This window comes from Danio rerio, chromosome 5, assembly GCF_049306965.1.
Source record: "Danio rerio strain Tuebingen ecotype United States chromosome 5, GRCz12tu, whole genome shotgun sequence".
Lineage (NCBI taxonomy): Eukaryota > Metazoa > Chordata > Actinopteri > Cypriniformes > Danionidae > Danio > Danio rerio.
Genome location: NC_133180.1, coordinates 71,912,501 through 71,924,986, shown reverse-complemented (window position 1 = coordinate 71,924,986; position 12,486 = coordinate 71,912,501). Strand labels below are relative to the sequence as shown.

At 35.6% G+C, this 12,486-nt stretch overlaps 1 protein-coding gene across 9 annotated transcripts in view; it reads right to left on the bottom strand.

The window, feature by feature from the left end:
* Positions 1-8,157: 8,157 nt before the first annotated feature.
* Positions 8,158-12,486, bottom strand: part of lcn15 (lipocalin 15) — a 10,127-nt gene continuing 5,798 nt past the window's right edge. For 3 of the 9 annotated variants that reach the window (XM_005172030.6, XM_073951033.1, XM_073951032.1), the window contains exon 7: positions 8,158-8,854. In XM_005172030.6, the coding sequence (XP_005172087.2) occupies positions 8,779-8,854 (76 nt within the window). In that variant the 3' untranslated portion in view covers positions 8,158-8,778. Of the gene's footprint in view, positions 12,193-12,486 lie in introns of all 9 variants that reach the window. The other 6 variants (XM_073951031.1, XM_073951030.1, XM_073951035.1 and 3 more) reach the window with 4 other exon arrangements.

The window sequence follows — 12,486 nt, the reverse complement described above, 5'->3', positions numbered from 1 at the left end:
CAGTTTCACTGTACATTAACAATAAAATGATTTAATTAATATTATATTTATATTATAAATCTACATTTTTGATTTAAGAAAATGTACACATATATGCATATAAATGTGAATTAAAATGAGTTATTATACACTGACACGTGTCTTTGATCATCAGATTTATTAAACTACAATGGTAATTATACACAAAATAAGAAATAAAGACATACACGAAAAGAAATAAAGATTACGTCAAGCAATTTGGTAAACAAAGACAAACAGCGTACAACACGGTAACATAATTAAACACAATTATAAAAGGTAGCGAAATAACACTGCCAAAATAATACAGCTGAGAACAAATAATAGATTTATAAGACCAAAAACTGTCCGTTAGATATTCACAAGATGTATTAAATATCATGTTTTAACTACAATGGAGAGATGAGATCCAGTGGTACGCCTGAGATGGCCTGGCCGAAGTAAAGCTGTTCTGGCGGGGGAGCTGATGACGGAGCTCCCGCTGGCAGGCTGGGAGTCAGAGTCCGCATAAGCTGAGCCACATCGTTAAAAGAAGTGCTATTTTTTGCCGATTCAAGTTTAAAACAACTACATTCTCACTTGAAAAACTCTTAAAACTTAATTTTGTGAAACAGTAAAGGAGAACTTTTAAAACCATGCGGGTTTCCTCCTCCGCCATTAGCTTTCGCTGGTTACGCTGCAATGCATTCTGGGATACCTGAGCTTCGCAAGTTCGCACAAGTCACCTCTCGATGCATCCTTGGCTAAAGGCCAGAAGAAGTACACATCCGGGAATTTCTTGTGTACTAAGATGTGAACTTTGAATTGGAACAGTACTTTGGCGACGCTTGATGACGTTTAACGAGGACACAAGAACGCAAGTACAGACAAGAACGCATATTGAGAAACAGCCCTTGAGTATTCTTTAGTCTTTGACGCTACCAAAGAGCTTAGATTGACCAAGAGGCGACACTCAATAGAATGTTTCAACAGCAGCGCCCAGCAATAGCCCTGTGATTCCGCCATTTTGGAAAGCGATTGGCCATGCATTAGATCTTATAGCTGTCGCAATGGCAAGCAGCTGCCTTGTTTTTTATTTATTTATTTACTTAAAAAGCGCATTAAAGTTGAGATACAACCTGAAAGACGACAATACAACATTTCACAATCATCAGCACTTTTAATAGTTTATTTTACAGACTAAAGGTTCCTACACACCGGGACGCTTTTCGTTTGCGTTTATCGTCAGCGTTTTACAACACGTTTTTCCGGATTCAAACCTAAGCAATTTTCTCTGGCGTCGAGCTGATGAGTATGCAAAATCACTCCTTGATGTTAGATGGCGCTAAACAACTTTAAGCTTCTAACACCCGCTTGTAGCACAAAAGAAGAAGAGAGAAAGTTAACATGCTTTTTGTTAAAGTTCCTGGCGACTCAAGCCAAGCATGATGGTTCAAGCAGCAGCTCCAGCTCTAGTGAGGAAGAAATGATTATTGTTCACCAGAGAATTAAGCAGCTCCACGCTTATATTGCCTCTGGGCATCTTGGACTTTAATGTGTGCTCGCATTGACAGTTTTGCGCTTGAGCGCCACCAAGTGCTGTTTACTGTAACTTCAGCAGCTCCGTGCACGTAGACAAAAGTGGCAATTTGATTGGAGGAGGAGAAAAAACGAACTTGAGGCATTTTTTTAAAATGGCACTTTTACGCCTGGCATTAGGTGTGTTGGTGTGCACGATCAAATTAGCGCCCTTTATTTAGTCACGAGGCGTTAAACGTTGATGGAAAACGCAAGCAAAAAGTGTCCTGGTGTGCACGGGCCTTAAGGGTGCTTTCACACCTAGACTTTTGTTTAGAACTTGGTGCGTTTCCCCAGTTAGCACAATTCATTTGGCGTATGTGAATCCAGCAATCCACTTGGATCCGCGCCAAAACAATTGGTCCGAGATCACCTGAATGAGGTGGTCTCGGCTCGACTGAAATGAACTCTGGAGCAGATCGATTGTAGTGAGAAAGCAAAGGATCCGAGCCCGGCTATATAACAGTGTATTATGGATATGTAATAGGCATATATGGCTATATAAAGACAGAATTATGAGTAGGGTGGAAAGTCAATCCTACCATTAAATGTGTGTTTCATGTCAAATAGGAAAGTGAAAGCATGCTGCAATATTACCGAGAGCTGTTTATCCATTAGGAAAACTGACCGAACTGCACACTTAGTTTATCTGTTATCTTTCTCTGTAATGTAAAGCCTATAATGCATAATTCTAGCCAAGGGAAAGTCTTACCTCCGATTTATACTTGGTGATGATGTCCGTGGGTGTCATCGTTTAAAATTAAAGTACAGCTTTTCACTTATATTGTCTTATTGCTCATCGTCATAAGTTAAAATAAGGATGCCTGACAGCTGAGCGTGACTCTGCAAAACAAATCGTGAAACTCTGACCAATGTGAGGAGAGTTTACTCACTCGTGACTTGTTTTAGCTCTTGTTTTAGTGAACTGCAACAAGAACAAAGTGTAACATTGTAACAATTTGAATCTTGTTGAAGTTTTGTGTGAAAGCAGCCTTATAATATGCTGTTGTTCTATTGGAATTTTCATTCCAAAATGGCCGCCGCCTGACACTAGCGGCATCTACCGCCTGTTCCCCAAATTCCACTCTTGTCTCCTCTTGATGATTCTACGCTCTTTGACGCTACTTATAAGAGTATCGGTAAGAATTTACAACGTGTTTTATTTTCATTCTCTATTTTAGATGTATATTTCTATAATTTTTGCCCTACAGTCATTTTGTCACTCTGTTATTCCACATTATACTACAGTATGCTATTTAAAAGTTCCACATAATGAAAATATGGATATACCTACACTCAAAAATTAGCATAAATCAGCAGTTTTACATATTTTTTATTTCATGTTTTTATTTTTCCCTATTTATTTATGCTTTTGAATTGCATTGTGGGACTTCCAACTAATTTTAACCTTGAAAAGTTTAAAGTTATAAATTGTTTGGGTTGGTGCTGTATATTACGCTACAAAAACCTAAAAAAAAATAGCTTAAAAGAGGTAATAAATTTGACCTTAAAATGTCTTCTTTTTTTTTTTTTTTTTAATTTTTATTCTAGCCGAAATAAAACAAATAAGACTTTCTCCAGAAGAAAAAATACTTGGGGACCTTTCAACACTTCAACTGTAAGTGTTTACTGCACATTTATGCACTGTGTTATATCACTCAATACTTTAATGTGATTGTTCTGAAGTGAAAGGTGCTAATAAACATCATTATACTCATCTGTTTAAGCGGAGGCATTCCTGCTTGAGCTTTTATAAAAAAAGTCTAGCCTAAAATTATTCATACCCCTGGCAAATTCTGCCTTGAAGTAAATTTTATTCAATCAGCAAGTGTTTTTTTATTAGCGGAAATGACACAGGCTTCTCCCTAAAGATAATAAGACTATGTACAGAAGCATCATTGTGGAAAAAATACTTCTCAGCTGTTATTTTCATTTGAACAAAAACTTTAAGTCCGAATTTGCCAGTATAATTAATTTCGAGCTTCACTGTATGTTAAACACACAAAATACAACTCATAATTCATCTGTCAGCTCCTTTTGTTGAGTATAATTATTTTTTAGACCTGTAAAACTGAATCATTTCACTTACCTAAGCCACTACCTTCTATGACAACAATTTTACACACTGTATCACTGCACACTATGGCACTTTTAATTCATATTGTAGAGTGTGCCTAAAGCAAACATTGTACTGTATATATACAGTAAGCCATGATAGATGATGGGATGTTGGATTATGCACATAAATAATGCACACCTGAGGTGCTGATGTGGCCATGAATGATGCCGCGGTCACATTACAGTTTGAGCATGCGAAATTCTATCGTACAGCGCTCCGACAAGGGGCGGGATTAAACAAGATGATTAGACGTTTAAAAAAAGATTGGTCCATATATTTTACATTTTTGTACAGAGTGGTCATGTTTGGATCTTCGATTGGTCTCATGCAGTCACATGATGCGATTTTGCAGGTCAGAGTTCACCAAGCTTTAACTTTGCAATGCAGCAACATGCAAAAACTTGTTGCATGAGCTTGCGTTTTCGGTTTGTCGCATTTGCTTACATAAAAATCAACCCAGGCTCATTCTGATAATGTACCTCTACATACATTTCTGGAGAGTGCCAAATACATCCCAGGAGGTACGTTTTTTTTGCGGTTTTTGTTTTCGCAAATCCACCAGAGGCTGCTGTGCTTTTTTAGATCTCAAATTTTTCTAAAGAATGCCATTCGTGCCTGTTGTTCTTAATTAAATCTACCAGAGGCCGCTGTCAACTGACTGATCAACTGATTCACCCCTCACCTGCCCCTAAACCCAACCAATAGTGTTTTCAAAAGCAACGACTGACCTGTCCACTTCCTTAAACCCATCCAACAGTTTTAAAAAGCAATCCAGAAAAAGAAAAGCCCTCGCCTGATTTCGATCACGTTTTCAGATTTTACCACATTCTCACCCTGTTATTTACTTGCTTATTAAATTTTTTGGCTTGTTTTTGTTTTACCCACTTTCTGGAACCGTTCTACACCGGACTTGAACCCTGTCGTCGTTGTCAACTCCTCTCTGCATCTCAAGTCTGCCTACGTTATTGGACAAACTGGTAACAGTGGGAAAGCCAGCCATACAGATGTAAGCGCTAATAAGGGCGAAAAGAAATGTCGATACCGCCCCGTAGCGTTCGTTTTAAGGACAACAAATGTAATTCACCAAAATGCAGTCATGGTCCTCTGGCTTGATAATTTACGATCTCCAGAAATGTAGGCCTACGTTTTCTGAAGGAGCCTATGTTGGGATGAATGGAGGTCAATGGGTCGAAAGTGCAGTGTGACCACAGCTTGGAAGAGTAATTCTAATTCTTTTTAAAATATTTTTAAGTGATGTTCAACAGAGCGAAGAATTAGTTTTAATGCTAACAATTAATAACTAGCTTAAAGTACAATTTAAAGATGTAATTAGGTTAATTATGTTAATTAATGAAGTCACTGCACAAAAATGGTTTGGTTCTATAGCCAAAAAAAAAAAAAAAAAAGACTCTTAAGGGTGCTAATAATATTGATCTTAGCTTATCTTTTAAAATATATGTACTTTGTCAAGTCAAAAAAAAAAGAGTTTTATAATAGGGAAATATAATAGGAAATACTATGAAAAAGTAATAATAATAACAACTAATAATTTTGTCTTCAACTGTATGTATGTATGTATGTATGTATATATGCTAGTGAGTAATTATAGAGAATAAAGCCCCAGTAAAACTTTTTGGGTTTGGGAGAGCAGAGCTGCTTTTCTGTTTGGCTGGCTTTGCTGAATGGAGCCATTCACAAGCCTCTAACCGCATGCTTTCTTTATCTTCATTGTTATCCCCCTGTTCCCTTCACCCACCGCAGTATAATGGCAGGGGGAGCAGACTGAAGAATCGGGTGAAAGTGGAGAGTGGGGGAGGAACGGGCAGAAAGACCCCAAACATGCCAAAGGGCCAAACTAAAAGCAGCCATCAGTCCTGGCTGACAGCTGACGATAGCAGAGGAATGCTTTTCAGGAGCCACTTAATTGATTGATTGATGGATTTACTAATTGGCCGACTAATGCAATGACTGATTAATTGACCTCATTTGACATATGATATGATATGACACAATGTTGACAAACAATAATAATGATGATGATGATATTAATATTTAAATAAACCACAAAATATGCTAAATGCATACCAGAAACGTTGTATTTGTATAAATAATTACTTAATAGAATAAACAAAGTCGTTGTGTTCTGGGTTTTGATTACTACATATTAATCATAAATATAAGTTAATTGCTGCTAAATTTAATAAGTTTCATGCTTTCAGAAACCTGGACATGTTTTATAATCACTAACAATTATTTTCCGCAAGTGTTTAGTTAAAAATTGGGGTAAAAATTGGGAATTTGAATGAATAAAATGAAATGAAATCCGGAAAGAGCACCACAGAAAAAATAAAAAGGGAAAACATTCATTAAGATGCATTCATATGTATATCAATATAATAATTGATTGATGGATTTACTAATTGACTGAATAATGCAATGATTGAATAATTGACCTCATTTGACATGATATGACACAATGTTGACAAACAATAATAATGATGATGGAAATATTAATAATAATATTTAAATGAATCACAAATGATGATAAATGTGTTGCTAAAGATATCAAAAACATTGTTATTGTATAATTAATTATTTAAACAAGTGAAGTCTGTGTGTTCTGTGTTTCGTTTACAACATACATTTGTATTATTATTAAATATAAATAAATTGCTGCTTAATTGAATAAGTTTCATGCTTTCAGCTACCTGACATGCTTTTTGATTCCTAACAATTATTTTATGTAAATACTTTGTTGTTGTAAAAATTGGGCAGGAAATTGGGAGTTTAAAATGAAATGAATAAAATGAAATGGAATTTGGGAAAAGCACCACCGGTGCTAAAAAGGAAAAAAATTATTAAGAAACATTAAAATAGAAGGATATATATATATATATATATATATATATATATATATATATATATATATATATATATATATATATATATATATATAATTATTTGATAAACTGATATTTGGATGAATAAAAATGAAATGAAATTTGGGAAGAGTACCAGAGAAAAAATAAAAAGGGAAAAAATAATTAAGATACATTCATATGTGTCTAAATATAATAATTGATTAATGGATTTACTAATTGACTGAATAATGCAATGACTGAATAATTATATTTATATATATATATATATATATATATATATATATATATATATATATATATATATATATATATGGCTGATTCCAGCGTTATGGATGTGACATTTGCAGTAAAAAATCAAAACATAAATTCGCAGAGAAAGTATACGTTAACATTATATTGAATCATCTGTTTATATTTTAACATTTTTATACTTTAAATGAGGAAAATAAACAAGGGTTATGGATGTGACAAAAAAAGTCTGCGAGTTTACAGTATACAACATATTTCGTAGAAATTCTGTGAATTAAACTACACAACCCAAAATAAATAATGCTCAACAAAAGGATAAGAGTTGGCTCTTTATAGAACAAAACTGATTGATTTTATTTTATTTTGACATTTTTGCATTTTTGAGGGAAAAGCTTTGTTATGGATGTGACACTTTTTCGTTATGGATGTGACGGATGTGAAATTGCCATTTGTTTGACTTTGGTAAATCAAATATAATAGTCTGAAAACATTGACAGAGACATTTTTAAGTATTTTTAAAGTACTGTAAAACACTTGCCTGCGCAAAAAATGTAGAAACGGTTTCGCTATTTTGGTGAAAACATTTTTCTTTTTATGGCAAGGTTGATATATATATATATATATATATATATATATATATATATATATATATATGAGCAATATCACACGAGTAGCAGTGCGATATGGCTGTATATCGGCACTGGTGGGAGGCGTGTGCTGTGTGCCTTAGTGCCCCCACCAGTGCCGATATACAGCCATATCGCACTGCTATGAATGTGATATTGCATTTATACAACAGTTTGACGGCATAATTATGTATATAAAAACTAAATCAAACATGGAGAGTCTCAAAAACCCTTTTGTATGAGGAACTACTTTCTTGCACATTGGATTGAAATCAAAAGCTGACAGTTAAACAGTTGAGCAAGCATCTTTTAAACTTTAGATCTGTAGTGTCTGCTTTTTGCTGGCTGTATGTGGGCGGAGTAATACACAAAGGGTAAAGAGGCTGTAGGAGTTCTGATATTGCAGAATATCGCACGGCTATCAGCCAATCAGATTTGAGAACCATATACATATACATATATATATATTTTTTTTATATATAATATTTATTTATTTTTTATTTTATATAATTATTTATTTATTAATATAATTTATAATGTATACAAACCAAATTCCTTTTTCGTACCCTTAAATTACACCACATTTACTCAAATGTATTTACCCAAATTTTTTTATGGTTTTCCAAATTCTCATTTTCCTCTTTCAATTTATCATCTGTACCAAAAACAAATTGCATTTTCAAATGTATTAAAGCAGAAACAATTATTCTGAACTATAATATTGTTGTATTTTAATCAAATAAACATGCTGATAAAGTTGTTTAAAAATCACAAACACAAATGTACAATTTCAATACACAAACATACAAAATATACAATTTGCCCATTTGTTTTGCACCACATACAACCATAACCTAAAACAGGTCTATAGGTTTTTATGAATTAAAATATTTGTTTTATTACACAATTTACAAATACAGTTTGATCGTAAAAGCACCACTATAATTAAAACAAATTGTGTGTAAACATTTATCAAGTAACCACAGTAATACACGTCCATTATTATTATGAGTAGTAGTATTAGTAATAACAGTAGTAGTCAGATGGAGCACTACAGGAGCTTTAACAGTAATGTATGAAGTCCTGTTCCAACAGCTCCACCTGCTGTTTCATTAATGCAGCACAGCCTGCGTTACATTGAAGATGTAATACTGTTGCATTTCTCCAATGACAGTTTGTGTAAAAACAAACACTGTTCCCCAAACGCGTAACAAAAGTGAATATATGTAACCCAAGGTCTCACTCCACAGCAGGCTGCAAGATGGTGAAAGTATAGAGTTAGATATACCGTTATGAAGCGCGTTATCCATTAAAAACATCTGTCCAATCACACTTTGGGAGGCTGATAGATTGATTGATTAGCAGTTTGTGCAGTTTTGTCCTCTTTGAATTCTGCTGAACTCCTGCAGGCGAGTGAACAGTGGTGGATACTTTAGATTCGATAAAACATTTAAGCTCCTTATGGGTTTTTACAACAATAGTGTCAGACAGGTATTGTAGTAGATAAAAATTACCTCTAGTATAGAGTTTTTTGAACCATACTATAGTAAAGTGTATTATATTGTCGTACAGCTCTTTGTTAATGAATGCTACAGGATCACACACTGTAAAATAGCTGTACATTAGCAATTTTCTGTAGTTTGTGATTTATTTTTTAATTTTTTTCTTTAGTTATTTATTCATGCTTTTTAATTCCATTGTATTCTTGTATTATATTAGGCTATATGCCGAAGCAAGCTAATAGGACTTTTAATTTGCCATAACCTGATTGTGAAGTGCTTCCGGTGAATTGTATGCCAATGCAAAAATCGGCGCGTTTAAGGTCAGTTTTCTTTAAAAATCATCGATCTCCACTGGCTGAGTGATATCCGATATAAAGTGGGTCTCAGATTGTACAAGAAGCACCGCATTAAATTACATTTTCCCCCGTCATATCTTTGTAATAAGAGCATTTATTTTACCCCGGTATATTCAATGGAGCTTCTGTGCTAGCCTGCCGATTCTGACGGGCGCATGCGAGTAAACGGCATTTTGTCTTGTTTTACGCTTGAGCAACTAAATGAATGCCAAAGTTTATTTAACTGAATGTATTTTAATTACATTACAACATTGATGCTGTAAAAGGAACCGTATAAATTTGAAAAAAATTCACAATAACAGGTCACCGCAAGTTAATCAGTATGGGAAAAACACTAGCTGGGCATATACCCTTGTGGTTATGTCTAGAAGGGATACAGCTGTGGATATTCACATCAATATAGCATAATTTTTGTGACACTGTACAACAATAATTAATCTTTTTACATTACTGTGAGGGGTAGGTTTAGGATTGGGTTAGTGTAGGCATTGATAAAATACAATTTAATGAGTAATTTAATAAATAGTATGAATAATAGAATGACTGTTTTTAAAATACTGTGATGGTTAGATTTAGGGTTAGGGTAGGGGTTGATGTTAATAAAATACAATTAACATTAAATTAACATTAGTTTTACTAATTTAGGTGGATTGAACATACAACAATTAAGTTGTCCCAAAAAAAAAAAATTGTGCTGTTTCAGCTTATTTTAATTTAATTAAGTAGTTTGAACAAACAGCAAACATAATTTTTTGAGTGAGGGTTGGGCACAGGTGTCAAAACGAATTCCTGGAGGGCCACAGCCCTGCACAGTTTAGTTGCAACCGGGATTAAACAAGATGATTAGACATTTAAAAGCGAGCGATTGCTCCATATTTGAAATTTTTGTCCAGAGAGGTCATGTTTTGATCCTCGATTGGTCTCAAGCAGTCAAGTGATGTGATTTCGCAGATCAGAGTTCACCAAGCTTAAATTCTGCAGCAACCTGCGAAACTTGACACATGACCCTGCGTTTTCGGTCTGACGCATTCGGGTACGTATGAATGGAAGTCTATGGAAGGTAAAGCCCAGTGTGACCGCAGCTTAACCTGTAGGTTTTAAACAAGCCTGAAGGACTCGATTAGTTTGATCAGGTGTGTTTAATTAGACTTGGAACTAAACTGTGCAGAGCTCCAGCCCTCTTGGAACTGGCTTTGACTCCTGTGGTGTATGAAAGTAGACATTAATAAAATACGATTAACAGGTAATTTAATAAATAATCTAAATATTTTAACTGTCGGGCGCAGCTGTATCCCTTCTATCAACAACATCATTTATTCATTCATTTTCCTTCCGCCTAGAATCTTTATTCATCAGGGGTCGTCACAGTGGAATGAATCGCCAACTTATCCAGCATATGTTTTACACAGCAGATGTCCTTCCAGCTGCAACCCAGTACTAGGAAACTTCTATTCACACATACACTACGGCCAATTTAGTTTATTCAATTAAACTATAGCGCATGACTTTGGACTGGGGGGAAACCGGTGCACGTGGAGAAAACCCATGGCAACACAGGGAAAACATGCAAACTCCACACAGAAACGGCAACTGGCCCAACCGGGACTCAAACCAGTGACCTTTATGCTGTGAAGTGATAGTGCTAACCATAGAGCTACCGTGTCGCAACAACATCATTTGTTTATATTACTATACTTGTGTTGTTACCATAGCAACTATTGAATTACTAAGACAGATTAATTCAAGTACTTTGATATAGAATGGTCCAAAAACTCTATAGAATTTACTACAAATTACTATAGTATTTTTTTATGTGGGCTAATAGGGAGACTGGGGTTAGTTGTCACAATCTATGGATAGTGTTTTTTGTTTGGTTTAGATTTTATTTATGTTATTGTTGCTCAAAACTAAACTACAAACTAAATAAAGTCACTTTAATATAAAAATAAATATCTGTCATTAATTCACAGTTTACTTTCATCTAATGTGGCAATGCCTCATCCACACAGGGCGTCAGTCGTCAAGCATTGCTAAACTTAATTGTGGGTCCTTTGGCACCTCTTCAGTGCAATTGCTCGCTGCAGAAGTTGGGAATTTCTCAACTTTTTCAAGCCAACGGACGCGTCAGATCGCTTTATGCAAACACCCCAGCTCAGAGAGTAGCCGAAAGTGGACTTATTTTATAGGCTGACACAGTTATGACAGCCTGATCTCACGAGAAAACGTAAGTATTTTACGTTTTGCCAGTTTAGTGGCTAATTCGTACGAATTTGTACGAGTTCAGTCGTACGAAATGGTACGATTTTAAAAAGGAGGCGTGGCACCTGACCCCACCTCTAACCCCAATCGTCATTGGGGGATAAGCAAATCATACTAAATTGTACGAATTAGCCGTGAGATTGTGTTGGTTATGATGATCGTGTCAGCCCCAATTTCAGACGCGCCATCCGTCAAGCCAAAGAGCTTACAATGACCAAGAGGTGACACTCAATAGAACGTTCCATTGCAACAGCAGTGCACAGCAACATCCCCACGATTCCACCATTTTAGAGTGAAAGCGATCGGCTGTCCACTGGATCTTATAGCTGTCGCGATAGCAAGCAGCTGCATTATTTTTTATTTATTTATTTAAAAAGCGCATTCAAGCTGAGATACAACCTCAAAGACGACAATACAACACTTACTATCACAATCATCAGCACTTTTAATAGTTTATTTTACAGACTTAAAGTATGCTGTTGGCGACGTGGAGGCGCAGTAGGTAGTGCTGTCGCATCACAGCAAGAAGGTCGCTGGTTTGAGCCGCGGCTGTGTCAGTTGTCGTTTCTGTGTGGAGTTTGCATTCGCATTCGTGTGGGTTTCCTCCGGGTGCTTCGGTTTCCCCTACAGTCCAAAGACATGCGGTGTAAATCAATTGCGTAGGCTAAATTGTCTGTAGTGTATATGTGTGAATGAGTGTGTATGGATGTTTCCCAGAGATGGGTTGCAGCTGGGGGGGCATCCACCGCGTAAAATAATGTGCTGGATAAGTTGTGGCGACCCCAGATTAATAAAGAAACTAAGCCGAAAAGAAAATGAATGAATGAATATTATGCTGTTGTTCTACTGGAATTTTCATTCCAAAATGGCCGCTGCGCCATCTAGTGGCTGTTTCCCAAATTGCACTAGAGTGTGGCC